General features: G+C 55.5%; 2 protein-coding genes across 9 annotated transcripts in view; one reads left to right on the top strand and one right to left on the bottom strand.

Moving 5' to 3' along the window:
- Positions 1-3,940: 3,940 nt before the first annotated feature.
- On the top strand, positions 3,941-15,473 carry STK25 (serine/threonine kinase 25). 2 transcript variants are annotated; one of them, XM_080669817.1, is made up of 12 exons: positions 3,941-4,080; positions 4,481-4,602; positions 9,274-9,504; positions 10,154-10,210; positions 10,741-10,849; positions 11,605-11,762; positions 11,844-12,029; positions 12,363-12,508; positions 12,757-12,871; positions 13,041-13,112; positions 14,388-14,524; positions 14,788-15,473. In XM_080669817.1, the coding sequence occupies exons 2-12, from the start codon at positions 4,573-4,575 to the stop codon at positions 14,825-14,827; spliced, it is 1,281 nt and encodes a 426-aa protein (XP_080525943.1). In that variant the 5' UTR covers positions 3,941-4,080; positions 4,481-4,572; the 3' UTR covers positions 14,828-15,473. The 2 variants fall into 2 exon arrangements, with proteins under 2 accessions (XP_080525943.1, XP_080525942.1); XM_080669816.1 differs by having other exon boundaries at positions 3,941-4,142.
- Positions 15,469-16,224, bottom strand: part of FARP2 (FERM, ARH/RhoGEF and pleckstrin domain protein 2) — a 111,149-nt gene continuing 110,393 nt past the window's right edge. For all 7 annotated transcript variants that reach the window (XM_080669810.1, XM_080669809.1, XM_080669811.1 and 4 more), the window contains one exon: positions 15,469-16,125. In XM_080669810.1, coding sequence (XP_080525936.1) covers positions 16,062-16,125 — 64 coding nt within the window. In that variant the 3' untranslated portion in view covers positions 15,469-16,061. The remainder of the gene's footprint in view (positions 16,126-16,224) is intronic.

The raw sequence follows: 16,224 nt of genomic DNA, 5'->3' as shown, positions 1-16,224 counted from the left end.
GGCTGCTCCTTAACCCCTGGGAACCACTGGTCAGTTCTCCCTCGCAGCTTTTGTCCTCTTGACAATGTCTCCTCTATGGAACCGCATACTGCGTGACCTTTCGGACTGGCCTCTTTCTCTCACACGTGTCTCTCAGGTTACCCGAAGTGGCTGCACCAGTGGCCGATTTCAGGTACGGAACCTCAGGTTGCCCACTTGTGGCTGAAGGACCTCGGGGAAGTCCCTCCTGGCTTGGGGCTCTGGGATAGACATGCTGTGGACATCTATGTACAGGCTTTTGTGTGAAGACCAGTTTTCTCTTCTCTGGGAATACCCAAGAGTGGGAACACTGGCTCATGTGTCAAGTATCTCGTCGATTTTTTAAAAAAATGCCAAGCTGGATATAAAAGGATCTCTTACCCTTTTCAATAGCATGGATGGACCTGGAGATTATTATTTTTTTTTTTTAAATATATTTTATTGATATTTTACAGAGAGGAAGGGAGAGGACAGAGAGCTAGAAACATCGATGAGAGAGAAACATCGATCAGCTGCCTCCTGCACACCTCCCACTGGAGATGTGCCCGCAACCAAGGTACATGCCCTTGACCGGAATCGAACCCGGGACCCCTCAGTCCGCAGGCCGACGCTCTATCCACTGAGCCAAACCGGTTTTGGCCGGAGATTATTATACAAAGCGAAATAAGCCAGAGAAAGACACATATCACGTGATCTCACTTATATGTGGAATCTTAATGAACAAAATAAACTGATGAACAAAATAGGTCCAGAGGGCATGGATGCGTGGAACCGACTGACAGATCTCAGGGGGGAGGACGGGAAGAGATTAACCAAAGAATGTATATTCATGTATGCATAACCCATGGACACAGACAATAATGTGGTGAAGGCCTGGGGTGGGATGGAGACTGGGTGAAGGGGGGCAAAGGGGAAAAATGGGGGACATCTGCAACGCTGTCAACAATAAATAAATAAAAACACAATAAATCCCCTGGAGTTTAGAGGGGCTGCACTACTTAGCATTTGCACAATTTACAATGCACGAGAGTCCTGGGCTCTGCCTCCTCACTGGAGTGACCTAGTGACCCACCACCTACTTAGCCCAGGACTGAGGCGGGTAGGGGGCTTCCTGGGATGTGGAACTTTCAGTGTTAAAATAGGAAACTCCTGGGAAAACTAGAATGATTGGTCACCCTATCCTTGTCAACACTTGCTAGTGTCAGTTTTTTTTTAAAAAAATGTGCTTTTATTGATTTTAGAGAGAGAGAGGAAGGGAGGAGAGAAACTTTGATGAGAGAGAAGCATTAATCGGCTGCCTCCCGCATGCCCCCCCTCCACCCCCGCCACCGCTGGGGATTGAGCCCACAGCCTGGGTATGTGCCCTGGTTCATGGGTCGATGCTCACCCACTGAGCCACACTACTGGGCATTATTATTTTATTTTTTTAATATATTTTATTGATATTTTACAGAGAGGAAGGGAGAGGGACAGAGAATTAGAAACATCGATGAGAGAGAAACATCGATCAGCTGCCTCCTGCACAACTCCCACTGGGGATTTGCCTGCAACCAAGGTACATGCCCTTGACCGGAATCGAACCTGGGACGTTTCAGTCCGCAGGCTGACGCTCTATCCACTGAGCCAAACCGGTTTTGGCTGGGCATTATTTTTTACTTTAGCTATTCTAATGTGTGTAGTTAGTATCTCATCATTTTAATTTGCATTTCCCTGAGAGTTGATGATGTTGAGCATCTGTTCATGCACTGTTTGCCATCCATATACTGGTATCCTCTTTGGTGAACTATCTCTTTAAATCTAGTCTCAACTTTTGCTTGTTGAATTGTCTTCTAACTGTTGAGTTTTGAGAGCTTTCTATATATCCTCTCTCTATATATAGTTGGATATGTGATTTCCACATTTTGTCTCCCAGTCTGTTGCTTGTGTTTTCATTCTGGTAACAATCGTTTTGAAAGCAAAAATTTTAAAATGTTGATGAAACTCCAGTTATCTTTGGTTTTCTTTATTTGTGGTAAAATTTATATAACATAAAGTTTACCATTTGAAACATTTTAAGTGTACAATTCAGTGGCATTATATATTCAGCGTTGTGTAACCATCACCATTATCTATATCCAGGGCTTTTTATCACCCAAACAGAAACTCTGCACCCACTAAGTAATAGCTCACCATTTCCCTCACCCCCAAGGCCCAGGAAACCTCTATTCTACTTTCTATCTCTTGAATGGGACTATTGTTGACACCTTATATGAGTGGAATCATACAGTATTTGTCTTGTTGTGACTGGCTTATTTCTCTTAGCAAAATGTTTTCAAGGTTCTTCCATGTTGTAGCATGTGTCCGAATTTAATTCCTTTAAAAATTTTTTTTGTTAATCCTCACCTGAGGATATTTTTCCCATTGATTTTTTTTTTCCTGAGAGAGAGGGAGGGAGGGAGGGAGAGATCATGTAAGAGAGACACTTCCTTTGGTTGCTTCCTCCACATGCCCTGAGGGGGCAGAGGATGGAACCAGCAACCTGGTATTGTGCCCTTGACCGTGCCCTTGACCCTTGATGGGGAATGGAAGCCCATGACCCTTCCCTGCGCGCAAGTGTGTGTGTGTGTGCGCGCGCACGTGCACACTGAGTACACTGGACAGGGCTTAAAATTTTTTAAAAAATTGTATTGATTTTTAGAGCGAGGAAGGAAGAGAGGGAGAGAGAGAAAGAGAGGGATGTGAGAGAGAAACATCCATTGGTTGCCTCCTGCACGAGGCCCAACCAGGGATTGAACCTGAAACCGGGGTATGTCCCCTGACGTGGATTGAACCCACCACCTTTTGGTGTGCACGACATTCCAACAAAGGAGCCAACACTCCAGAGCAGAATTTAATTCCTTTTTCAATCTCATTTAATTTATTTATAACTGTGGTAAAGTACACATAACCCTAAATTTACCATGTTAATAGTGTTCATTTATGTTTACCATGTTAATAGTGTTCATTTGTGTTAAGCACATTCACATGGTTGTGCAGCCATCACTACTATCCATCCCCATAACTCTTTGGATTTTGCAAAACTGACACTCTGTCCCCATTAAACACTAATTCTCCCCCTCTTCCCACCCCTGTTCCCCACCGTCTACTCCTTTGTCTTTGTGAACCTGACTCCTCCAGGAACCTCAGATCAGTGGAGTCACCCAGCATTTGTCCTTCCTTCTGGCTTATTTCACTGAGTGTCAGTCCTCAAGGTCCCTTCATGTCGGAGCAGGTGTCAGACTGTGCTTCCTTTTCAGGCCCAATTCGTCGGTCCTTTCATCATTCCATGGACAGTGGGTCTGTTGCCACTGCAGGGCCCACGGCCTCCAGGGTGGGGGGTGGGGGGTCGGGACGCGGTGGGGAGAATGAAAGAAGAGGAGGGGCCCTAACCGGTTTGGCTCAGTGGATAGAGCGTTGGCCTGCAACTGAAGGGTCCCAGGTTCGATTCCGGTCAAGGGCATGTACCTGGGTTGCGGGCACATCCCCAGTAGGGGGCGTGCAGGAGGCAGATGATGGATGTCTCTCTCTCATCGATGTTTCTAACTCTCTATCCCTCTCTCTTCCTCTCTGTAAAAAAATCAATAAAATATATTAAAAAAAAAAAAAAAAAGAAGAGGAGGGGAAGAAGAGAAGGAGGAGCGAGGGCGTGCCCTACCCCACCAGCCCCCGGCCTGGCCCCACCTCCAGGATCCGGCTCCGCCTCCAGAACCTGGCACCACCCCTGCCCCGCGGCCTGCCGGGAGACGTAGTTCAGAGCCTCTTAGGAAGCCGGACTCGGAGTCCCAGCGAGCCCCGCGGCGCGCCTGCGGGCCGCGACACCGTCCCGCCCCATGGCCTGCCGGGACTTGTAGTCCAACTCCGGCGGACGCCCGGGCCCGGAGCGAGCGGCGGGACTCGGTGTCCCAGAGAGCCCCGCGCTGGGCTACAATGCCGCGCTCCGCCCTCGCTGTCGCCGCCGCCGCCGGCCTTTCTTCGGCCGTCGCCGCCACTGCCGCTGCTTTGCGGGCTCGAGGGCCCGGCGTCCGGGGCGAGCGAAGGCAGCGGGTGGGAGCCTGCGCGGGCACTGCGGAACGGGCCGGGGGAGGCCGGGATGGAGCCCCCCGGAGGTGGGCGCGCTGCCGGGCGAGCCCGCGCCTGGGGCAGTTGGGGAGGGGGCCGAACGGTGCGGGGAGTGGGACTGGGGAGGAGGGCACCGGGGGCGGGGTCCGGTGCGGAGAAGCGGGCCTGAAGGCTACGCTGGGATCGGGAGCTGAGGTGGGAAGGGCCTCAGGGATGCCCAGGGTTGACAATGCCCGAGCTGCAGTGGGTTTTTTCCCCAGAGTCTCTCTTCCCTCCACCCCCTCTCCAGCTTGTTCCCAGATGGTCGGAGGGGGAGGCGGCCGCCTGGCCTGGGGGAGCCCGTGTGTCCTGAGTGGGATACTGAGCTGGCCTGCTCTCTCTCCAGTTGACTGAAGCGAGCGAGCCGGGTTCCAGAACCTCAGGCGGAATCCAGGGGCCTCCTGGGGCTGCCGCGGATGGTCTGAGGGCCGCGCAGACATGGCTCACCTCAGGGGATTTGCCAACCAGGTGAGGGTTGGTTTCTGGGTTGTGAGCGCGCGTTCGCTGGGTCCCCTGGGACAAGAGCACTGACTGCAGCGTCCGAGGTCCCGAAGGGACATCTTATTGCACCATTAAGTATCTCTCATACATCTGGGGTTTCAGAGGAGCCCTCCCCTCCAGCGCGTGTGGGATGAAAAGAGCAGCCTTCAAGGGGAACCTTGTGATGCACGTGTGTGGGCAGAGTGGGGAGCAGTCCTCAGGTGCTGCTCTGGGTGGGAACAGTGCTGACTCGGGGTGGAGGCAGAAGCCCACAGGCCTCTCACAGGGAACCACTTGAGGTCAGTGGCAGGTGTGCAGAGACCTGTCTCAGGAACAGGGCGGGGCAGGGCGGGAACCTGGATCTGCAGGGACAGCGAAGGTCAGAGTCCACACTGGAGGCTGGGCCTGGGCTGGGGTCATTCTGTCCATGTTGGGCTGGAGGAGGGGCTCTGGGGGATTCCTCCCTGATGGGCAATGAGAGAGGCTGTGAATGTGATTAAGCAGCTATTGTGTACCAGTTGGCATGTAGAGAAAGCGGAGGACACCTGTGTGAGCATTTTCATTGAGGGGAGGTGGAGAAGGCTGGTCTGCAGAACCTGATTTGCCCAGGCTAGGAGTGCTTACCTGGGCGATGCCTTCTATCTGCTGTCTTTCTTCTTTGGTTGATTGGTTCTTGTATTTTGTGGCACCAGCTGACTTTGAGGGACCCTCTGTAGTGTGCCCTGAGTTTGCCTCGAATGAGGACCTGCTGCTGGTGCCAGGAAGGGGCGTGCACATGGGGACTCGTGGTCTGTACCTCCTCCCTTTTTGTTATTTCAACACAAGTGTGATGTGATGCTGATTTGAAGTGGAGTGAACCACCTGGTGGCAGGTGTTCCTCTTGACGTGCTGGCTTGGGCTAATGCAGGCCAACCGCTGTAGTGTTGGGAGGACCTCTGAGAAAGAGAGTGGTTCTGCTTGCACCGTGTGGGAATCAATGGGAACAGCATGCAGGAGGAGCAGGAGGCGTGTGTCCATGTGCGGCCAGGAGGAGCAGGAGCCAGGGTTCAGCTCCAGACACAGGCTCCTTTGAGAAACCTGGAAGGCCACATGCAGCTGTTGGGCAGGGTATCTGGGTCCAGCAGTGGTTACAGATGGGAACCAGGGCTTGCTGACTGATGCTAACAGATTTTTCATTCATATCTGACATTGTGTATTCGGTAAATTACATGACTAATGCTGGGAGAAAAGTCTGCCTCCAGCTTATTTTTAAGAGCTATAGGAATAGCTCCTGTGGGTTCCAAATTGAGAAAGTGGAGCTGTGAGCTGCAACTGTACCCATGAGCTGATGGTACTTGGTGCTCAGCCTGGTGTCCAGTCAGATCCGGGAGGGAGGGCGGGTGCAGAGGAGCTGAGGAAGGGACCCCAAAGGAAGGAAGCCCCCTTTGTCCTTTCAGGGGCAGAGAGACTCAGCCTTTGTCAGTGGCAGGAAGCCTGACAAGACAGTGTTTTCTCTTGAGGTGGTTGTCACTGGCCCTGTGGGGAGGTCCCCCACAGCCTGTGCTCCTACCCTGCCATTTCTCTTCACCTAGCTAATGCCCACCTGCCTGCAGGGCCTGAATGGCTGCGGGTGGTTACTGGGGACAGCTTGGCTCCTCTTATTTTGTGGGGTGACACTAATGGCAGGCACACTGCCACATCGTGTACCCAGATCTGACAGCACCAGGGCTGACTCGGAGAACAAGGGTCTTGACCGCCAGTTGAGTGACCTGAGTGATTGTCCAGACCATGTACATTGCCTAGAAGGACAGCCTGGGCCCCAGATGGGGGAGCTGCTTGCCTTTCCTTCACCATGGAGTGGGAATGGTTGTCCCTGTGATTGCTTGTAGGGTCAGTACCATAGTCTGGACTATTCCTGTCACACCCTATCAGCTCAGTTGACTGACCTGTAGAGGTGGGGACCCAAAGAGTGTGAGAGTTGAGGGTTGGGGTCCCCCTTCCTTATTGAGCTGGAACCCTGGCTTAGGAGTGCTCTGAATTCTGCTCGAGGCTGCCTGGGGTTTCCTTTGGGTGGCTGCGTGGACCAGATTCAGCTCTGGCTGGGTGTGCAGAGTGACACTGTTCTCAGTGGAGCGGAGGGTGTGTTATCAGCAGAGGCCTGAGAGTGGTTTGGGGGGGGGGGGCTGAGAGCTAGAAGGGCAGTGGTGACGAGGGTGCTGCCAGGCCTCAGTCCCACCTCTGGGTCTTAGGCCACCTTAGAAGGAGAGGACTGTCCTTGCAGTGACAGAGGTCGCAAGGTCAGGGCACCAACTGGACTGCAATCACTGGGCAGCTGGGTGTCTTACAGGGCTGCCCCAACATGAGCTGGGGCTGGGGGCAAGCCTTCAGGACACCATTAAGCACTGTAGGAAGGCACTGTTTGGGTCAGTGGGGGAGGAGTGGGCAGAGAGGGCCCTTTCTGGACTACATTCCACACGTGGCCAAGGCTGAGCAGGGTGCATCGAGGTTCCCCACCCAGGTCGGAGCCAGCTTTTTCTCCAGCGGGAAGGTGTGTCATGGTGATTGTCAAGTGGTCAGCGGTGTGGGCAATGCATTGATGAGAGGCTGTTCTCTCCAGCTGGGGTTGGTTCTAATCTTGTGATCCATGACCCCATCTCCCACCCTGAAGATGGCTGAGCAGCTGTGATTTGAAGCCACACACCTGTTAGAACATGTGAAGCAGGAGAAAGAGGCTGGGGCAGCCTGGCGTGAGGGACCTGTGCTGCCCTCTGCTTTCACTGTCCTGCCCTTGACCTTGACTTTGGGGATTTCTGGCAGCAGTTGGCTGCACACATCTGCGGCTGTCTCTTCCTCCACATGCACTGGACCGCCATTTCCTGTGAGGGAGTGAGAAGGGCCTCTTTCCTTAACTGGCTGAGTCAAGGTGCCAGTGGACACCCATAGGCCTGCTTGAGGCACCTGCCTGTGGCTGCATCCCATGGCTTTGTCTGGCCTGCCTTACTGGGGAGGGTTCTGAATTGAGACCCTGCTTCTGGCCCCAGCCTCTGCAGTGCCTGCTTACCCATCACCTGCAGCTCTCTTCTGGCTTGCCTGGTACCCAGAATCATCCAAGGTGTGGGCCTTCGTATTATGTCCCCTTCCTTCCTACTGGTTAGGAACCCCAGGAAGGCAAGTAACTGGTAGTTTCTGATTGACATGTGGTCTCAGTCTGGAGCAGGTTGGGCCAGGCTGAAGCTCTGCCTGGGGGTGAGCCCAGGGTGAGCATGGGCTCTGAGAGGAGCACTCCCTCCCTGGGCTGGTGTCAGCACCTAGTGCAGCAGTCTGATTTTTGTCACTTTACATTGGCCCTGGTGTAGGTGCTTTGGTGGGGTGGGGTGGCCTCTTCAGAGGGAGGTGTGCCCTGGGGGATTTGAGGTCTATGGGGCTTGGAAACCTTTCTGCCTCTGTCCAGACAAGGCCGCAAAAGGACATGTGGGTCCTGGGCACCTGGCTCCCTCGTCACTGGGTCTGCAGGGCTGACCCTGGCTTTCTTTTTTTTTTTTTTAAATATATTTTATTGATATTTCACAGAGAGGAAGGGAGAGGGATAGAGAGCTAGAAACATCGATGAGAGAGAAACATCGACCAGCTGCCTCCTGCACACCTCCCACTGGGGATGTGCCCGCAACCAAGGTACATGCCCTTGACCGGAATCGAACCCGGGACCTTTCAGTCCGCAGGCCGACGCTCTATCCACTGAGCCAAACCGGTTTCGGCTGACCCTGGCTTTCTGAGAACATGGTCTGTGGTGGTGAGTGGATTGTAATATTCTCAGGAGCCCAGGAAGCCACATGGGCAGGAGCTGGGGGATGCCCAGGGTGGTCCTGGCCAGCTCTCTGGTGTTGCTGTCCTCCACGCAGCCCCCACACTGAGCCCTCTGAGCCCCTCTGCCAACCCTGTCCTGGGCACCATCTGCACTAGCAGCTCTGTACCTTTCAGGCCTTGTTTGTGTTTAAATCCGAGGGCCATGTGGGGCAGTTTGCTGTGATACTTGAGTGTCCAGGGTCAAGCTCTGTGCTGGTGTGAGGGTGCAGCTTCCTGAGGACTGCGTGGGGGTGGTGAAGGGAAGCCCTTTCTAAGGGGGTGTGGCTGCCAGGTGAGTTCATGCACACTGGTGTTTTGTTTAAGAGAATTTTTTAGAGTAGTTTTAGGTTTACAGGAAAATGAGCAAGAGGTCTGGTTACTCCCCGGGTGTTAGTATATTATTAATATCTTGCATTTGTATGTTAACGTTTGTTAAAATTGATGAGTCAACAAGGATGCATTAACTATGCCATGGTTTTCATGTGGTATTGTATCCTCCAGGATGGTCTCACTGCCTAAAATCTTTATGCTCCACCTACTTTTAACCCATCACTGTACCTCACTTGGTCCTCCCCACCGTGGGGGTGGGCAGCGGGTGTGACCTTTGTGGCCCCTCCACCTGCTCCACACCTCCACCCCTTGGCTGGAGCCAGGCCTCTGTGCTCTCTGAGGATCTCCCTGTGGAGGGTGCATTTTGGTTTCCTGAAACAGAAGGGATGAAAGAGGAAACTCAAAAAGACCTTGGGTGAGCTCCTGTCTGCTGCTGGCACATGGGCTCCCCATGTCCCTGCAGGGCTGCCCTGCGCTGACGGGGCTGCCCGCCCTGTGTTCCTGCAGCACTCGCGTGTGGACCCCGAGGAGCTCTTTACCAAGCTGGACCGCATTGGCAAGGGCTCCTTCGGGGAGGTGTTCAAGGGCATCGACAACCGCACCAAGGAGGTGGTGGCCATCAAGATCATTGACCTGGAGGAGGCCGAGGACGAGATCGAGGACATCCAGCAGGAGATCACCGTGCTCAGCCAGTGTGACAGCCCCTACATCACCCGATACTTCGGCTCCTACCTGAAGGTGTCTGGGGGCGGGGCTCATGCTCAGGTGGATGCCCAGGGTTCCCTGGGGCCAGGGCTAAACCCAACAGTCTCTGCACCTGCCCCTATATTGGAACAATGGAGAGGAGAGGCATGGCCTGACAGTGAGGATGGACACAGCTTCACAGTTGAGCAGGCCCCCAAACAACAACCCAGAGGGCCAGGCAGGCATTCGGAGGCTCCTATCTCATCCTGAGGGGGAGCCCTGGGAGAGGCAGGGCTTAAGTGGAGTCTGCAGAGTCTGAATGGGTTGTATGACTCCCTGGCTGGGGTAGCCCCTATGGGATGTCATTTATGAGGCCCTGTAGCAGAGCCCAGTGCTAGCGCGGGGGCCTGCCCAGAGCACACAGTGTGTGGATACATCAAGGTCAAGTGCTAGCTGGGCAGCCGTCTTCCCAGCCTAGTTTTTGATGGGCTGTTTCAGTGTAGACTTGGCTACTTGTCTGAGCACATGTTCCATCTGCAAAGCTGCTGTCATAGGAGTGTGATGGGAGGGAGCCGGGTAAGGCTGCTGGATCCCTTTCTTGGAGGGTTCCCCACAGGCTGGAGCCCTGCCTAGGAGTGTGTCATGGGGCCTGGGGAACCCCCTGCTGACTACCATGTACTGACAGGCATTTCTCTGGTCCCAGAGCACAAAGCTGTGGATTATCATGGAGTACCTGGGCGGCGGCTCCGCGCTGGACCTGGTGAGGTGTAGGCCGAAACAGTGGGCAGCTTGCCAGGGGCAGGACCAGACCAAAGGGTGCTATGGGGTTGTCCCACCTGTGTCCCTAGACTCCTTTCTTATGCTATCTTGGTGTATTAAGTGTCAGTCAGGAGCCGACTAAGCCCAAATGAAGTGCTATTTTTAGACCCCACTGGTTGGTGCTGAGGGTCCTGGGCATCTTCTGGCCTGGGGAGGGGGCAGGAGGGTTAGTGTCCCCAGTCATACAGGCTTAGAGTGTGGCTGGGACCCCATTTTCATCTGTTACCTTTACAGTGAAGGTGAAGGTATTGTATGTTCTCTAAAAACAGCCTCTTGACCCACACCTGAAACTTTATTTTATTTCCAAAGTGGTTAATGGAGTAGGGAGCCCTACTATGCACAGGGTCACCCTCCCCTGGTGGTGAGGCGGTTGAGCCGGGGCCTTGGTGACTGTCTGGGGTGGTGTGGAAGGAAGGGCAGATTGGCCTTGGTGGAGGGAGTCTGAGGTCCTGCTGTCCGGTCTGTGCACAGTTGAAACCGGGCCCCCTGGAGGAGACCTACATCGCCACGATCCTGCGGGAGATTCTGAAGGGCCTGGACTACCTGCATTCAGAGCGCAAGATCCACAGAGACATCAAAGGTCCCTCAGGGCATGGCTCCTGCCTGGGCCCCTGAGCTCCGTGACCCTAGAAAGACCAGGGCATGAGGTGGCAGGTTGATATGGGCACATGGATGGTGGTGCTAGGCATATGGGATGTGGGGACTCTTGTAGCCCAGTGCCCACTGGAACCTGAGCACGGCCATCAGCTCAGTTGCCAGGAAACACAGCCAATAACTGGTAGAACTTAGCACCATATTTCTGTATGGCAAAAACACCTACTGTGTGCCTAGTGTAAGAAGGGACCCTATTTAAGCCAAAAGTGTACATTCTTTGTGTCAGGTGTGGGCTGTCCCTGCTAAGTGTCCCTAGGAGGGATGTGGCTGAGAGGCTGACTAGAGACACTGGTGGAGTGAGGGAATCTGCATGTTGGGTGGTGGAGTGAGGGGAAAGCTCTGCCTGTTGGGCGGTTTGGGAGAAAAGGGCAATTGCTGTGTTTTTGGAATCTGTCATAAAAGGCAAACTATGGCAGGGTCCTGGAGCTTGGGCTGGGGGCTGCACAGGGTGGGCCCCTGGCTTGCTGGCACTGCCTGTGACCTTGGGTCTGAGGGTGGACAGATCTGGCCCCATCTCTAGCCTGCTGGATGGAGGAGAGACAAGATGAGGTCCCAGGGACAGCTCTGCTGGTGTCCCAGGAGGCCAAGTGGCTGCCAGCAGGCACGACTTTTGCAGCTGCACATAGGGTGGGGGGTCCGTGTGGCTCAAAGGGTGACGCCCTGCCGTCCTGTGTTGAGCAGCTGCCAACGTGCTGCTCTCAGAGCAAGGTGATGTGAAGCTGGCAGACTTCGGGGTGGCGGGGCAGCTCACGGACACCCAGATCAAGAGGAACACATTTGTGGGCACCCCCTTCTGGATGGCACCCGAAGTCATCAAGCAGTCAGCCTATGACTTCAAGGTGGGCACGGCAGGCATGAGGGTGGCTGCAGCAGGGCTCAGGGTGCCTCTGGTGGCAACTGTTCTTTGTGGCTCTGTCCAGGCCGACATTTGGTCGCTGGGGATCACAGCCATCGAGCTGGCCAAGGGTGAGCCTCCGAACTCTGACCTCCACCCCATGCGTGTCCTGTTCCTGATCCCCAAGAACAGCCCGCCCACGCTGGAGGGCCACCACAGCAAGCCTTTCAAGGAGTTTGTGGAGGCCTGCCTTAACAAGGATCCCCGCTTCGTAAGCCTTCAGGCCCCTGGCTACGTGGGGTGGGCTAGGACAGTTCCAGTCCTCTGGGAAGGTCTGTGGTGGGAAATGGGAGGTGACAGGGCCCTAGGCCCCTCCTAGTTCAGGGTCTAGGGAAGCTCTTGGAGGGTTTTGGCCCCGGGGCAGATAGTGGAGCCCAGCCCCAGCTTCCTGGTTGCCCTCCCCCGGAACCCCTCACTGGGTCCTGTCAGAGAGCTTGATGGCCAGGCCCATTCCCAGCCTGGCTGTCTGGAGTCTAAGCTCCAGGAGTTTGAAGGACGAGCCCAGCCATCCCTCACCCAGTGATACCTGCCCCTTCCCCTGCAGCGGCCCACTGCCAAAGAGCTCCTGAAGCACAAGTTCATCACACGATATACCAGGAAGACCTCCTTCCTGACCGAGCTCATTGACCGCTACAAGCGCTGGAAGTCCGAGGGGCACGGCGAGGAGTCCAGCTCTGAGGACTCGGACATGTAGGTCTGCTTGTCGTGCAGGGCTTCTGCTCTGGGCTGTGACATGCAAGGGGTCCCTGCTTCAGGGCAGGAACTTGGGTGCTGGTTTCTGAGGACCTTTGTGGTCACCTGGCTCCTGCAGCCTGAGCAAGTGCCCTACCCAGCATTTAGGGCCGTGAGGATGTCTCAGAAAGTAGTGGGGTGGGGGTGCTTGGGATCCCCAAATCCTGGCCCTCAGGGCCCTCCTGACTCTTCATTCTCCTCTGCAGCGATGGAGATGCTGAGGATGGAGAACAGGGCCCCATCTGGACGTTCCCTCCAACCATCCGGCCGAGCCCACACAGCAAGCTGCACAAGGGGACGGCCCTGCATGGCCCCCAGAAGGTGCGGGCCCCCAGGCCCCGGAACTGCATGTGCTGGGAGGGTACCTTGTGCTTCTCACATTCTGCGACTCTCAAAGAGGCTAGAAATGGGGCCAGGGTGGAGCACACCTGCCCTGGGCACCCACTTGCCTCTCCGCCCTATTCACCTTGCTGTGGCCTTGCTTTTGCAGTCTGTGGAGCCTGTCAAGAGGCAGCCGCGGTCCCAGTGCCTGTCCACGCTGGTCCGGCCTGTCTTTGGAGAGGTGAGGGCTAGGCTGGGGGTTGTGTGGGGCTTGGGGCTGCAGTGCCCAATATATAGGGTTCCAGGTCCCTTGGAGTTCACAGTGGTTTAACTGTTGGCCAGGCTTTGTAGCAGCAGGACTAGGAACAGCTGAGACTGACTGCCCTAACATGGTCCTCTCAAGTTCCCTCGCCTGCCCTTGTCCTGCCTGGGGCCCCAGAATGGCTTTGAACTGCAAACACACGGGATGACCAGAAGCATCCTGAGGTCTAGTTCTTGGTTCATGGCAATTGACCCTGTATCTGTGTCACCTGCTGATGGGAGTACGATGCAGCCAAGAGCCCCCAGAGTGACCACTTTCTACCCCAGAGTGAAGGCAGCACCTGGAATCCAGGGAGGGGGACAGGATACAGGAGAGTCTTCCTGAGGAAGGTGGGGGCGTCTGGGCAGGGCAGGCACGCTTTAGCCCCCGAAGCCTGGAATTCGAGGGAAGGAGGTTGGATGGAGCTGGTTGTCATGGACCCTGTGGGAAATTATGAGCTCAGCTTAAATACTTGGATTAGAGGCTGGGCCCCACGTGGGGCAGGGCCTGGGGAGTTGACAGGTGTTGGAGAGGAGGGCAGGACTACCATATCCCAAGCTGCTTGGAGCACGTGTGTATGTTTGTTTATGGGCGGAGCGGTGGGGGGGGGGATCTGTAGGCTGCTGCAGCCTCCACAGTGAGCCCAGTGGAGAGGCAGAGCCCCACCCAGGCTGGCAGGAGCATCCCTTAGGGGTCCTGATCCTGTAAGCTGGGCCTGAGGTCTGGGCTGCCTGGTGGGATGAACTGGGAGACATGCAGGCTCTTCCTTATTTATGTCAGGTGTCAGGGTGTGGCAGGGAGGGCCATGCTGACCTGTCCCTAACTGCTCCTGCCAGGTCAGTGGTTCCCACAGCTTGGGGCAGCGTGGAGGCTGAGGGGGGTCAGAGCAGGCGGTCTGGCTGTGCAGTGCACTCTGGGAGTTAGTTCCTGGGCTGTTTTCTCAAGTCTGTTGGACCTGAGCCCTGAGCTGTCACTTAAAATTGGAAGGTAGTCCTGTGGTTAGCTGGGCCTACCACAGCATGGGAGGCTGGCAGAGACACCCCTGTTGAGAACCAAGATCTGAGACTCTGAGGGGGCAACCCCTGGTTGGACCCAGCCATCCTGGCTTTATGGTGGAAGAACCATGAGTGGGGCCCCCAAATGCAAGTCACAGGAGAGGGCCTGAGAAGCCTTCAGCATGAGCCTCTGACCAGGCGCATGGTGGTCTGTCCACAGCTCAAAGAGAAGCACAGGCAGAGCGGCGGGGGTGTGGGGGCTCTGGAGGAGCTGGAGAACGCCTTCAGCCTGGCCGAGGAGTCCTGCCCTGGCATCTCTGACAAGCTGATGGCTCACCTGGTGGAGCGGGTGCAGAGGTGAGGGGGAGCTGGGGTGGGACCCCAGGATGGGCTATAGGGGTCACTCTGGAAGAGGCTCTCTGCCTCTCCTCCTTTCTGTTTTGTAGCTTCAGGGCTGGAGAGAGGAGGGTGGCCTTTCCTGCCAATAGTGGGCTACAATGGGAGGTGCCCCCATCCCCTCCCAGCCTGCTCTGTGTTGCTGACCTCAGCCCACGCCACCTGGTGGCTTCCTCTGGGCCTGCACTGGAGCCTGGGGTAGTGACAGGGCCTCTCTCCTCTAGGTTTTCACACAACAGAAACCACCTGCCGTCCACCCGCTAAAGCTGCTGTTTGTGCAGAGGGGAGAGAAGGGTCTTGTTTTGAGCTCTGTACAGACTGCTGACTTGGAACCTCTTGTGGGACAAGGCCCCCCCCACCCTGTGCTGAGGGCTGTCCGCTTCCATTTCCTCCCGGCCTGGCTGAGGTTACCTGGCAGCAAAGACTCATGGAGAACTGTGCAGCCCTGGAGGCGGCAGGTGCAGCCTCCTCAGCTCCCCTTGGCATAGCCATCCCCTCCTTGGGCTCACAGGATGGTAGCCACTGGAACTGAGGTGGGGAAGCTGTTGGGCAGATCAGCCTTCAGCCTTCTCCCCCACTCACCCAGGCCCCCCACCCCCACCCAGGGCCCACGTTGGCCCACAGTGGTTGTAGATTTGCCTTGTGGTGTTGGATCGGGTACTGTGTCTTCTCAAAGTACGAGTGTCAGCCAGGATGTTTCTTCTGTTTAAGAAAACCGAACTTCCTTGTTTCCCCTTACACTCTGAGGTTAAGGTGTTAGTTTTCATAGGACATTGAGAGGCTTCTGCCACTTTCAATAAAGACCTTAAATGAAGACCGACTGGTGGTGGGTGGGGATCCAGGCCAGGCAGGGTCTCGACAGCCCTGTCTCCCCCTTGGAGTGACCCGAGACTGAGCAGGCAGGTGCAGAAAGATGCCTTTTATTTTCAGCCACACACACAAGCAGGGGTACGTCTACTTCCACTTGTTAAGAAATACTGGGTACTAATAAATTAGAGGCCCTCGCCCTACCAGGGCCGTACGGAACTTTGGTTTCCCCTTCTCCAGAGGTATGTGGGGTGGGCACCAGAGTGGCTTATGCTGGACTTTTGTGCAGCTGTGACCTGAGGCCTGTGCCTCACCCCTGGTTGACCCAGACTGAAGGACAGGGCAGCCAGGCCTGTGTACAGCAGTGGGTGATTTGGGGCCACCCTAGTTCCTGCTCAAAGCCATTTCTCAGCAGGGCCCTGTTCTAGAAGAGGAGAGGGCAGGTGAGCACCAGCTTGGTTGCCACCCTGGAGTTGGGCCTGCATTTCCACTTTGGTGTTCTTGCCAGGGCCCCTCAGGGCCAAGGGACTGCACTGGGTCTTCAAGGGGACAGTGTCCTTCCCAGATGTCACGGTGAGGCCCACCCATACAGCTGGTCCATTGTTGGGAAGACTCAGGATGAGCAGTCGTGGGGCCTGCGCTGACGGTGCTTTGCTTCCTGGGCTCTGTCCTCAACTAGGCAGAATGGGCTTCATGCCTCAGGGCCCCCAGCCTTCCCGGGCGAGCTGCTGGCTCTCTCAATCACCTCCATCCACCTGCAGAAGGGGTTGTCCCATCAGAAAGCCCAGGATGCCCGCTTGGGAAGCAGGGCACTTTTTGGCCATCTGACAGTGGGCTTGTGCTCAAATACCTTC

This window comes from Plecotus auritus (assembly GCF_963455305.1).
Source record: "Plecotus auritus genome assembly, chromosome: 5".
In the NCBI taxonomy this organism is placed as follows: domain Eukaryota; kingdom Metazoa; phylum Chordata; class Mammalia; order Chiroptera; family Vespertilionidae; genus Plecotus; species Plecotus auritus.
This window is presented reverse-complemented; position numbering and strand designations above follow the sequence as displayed.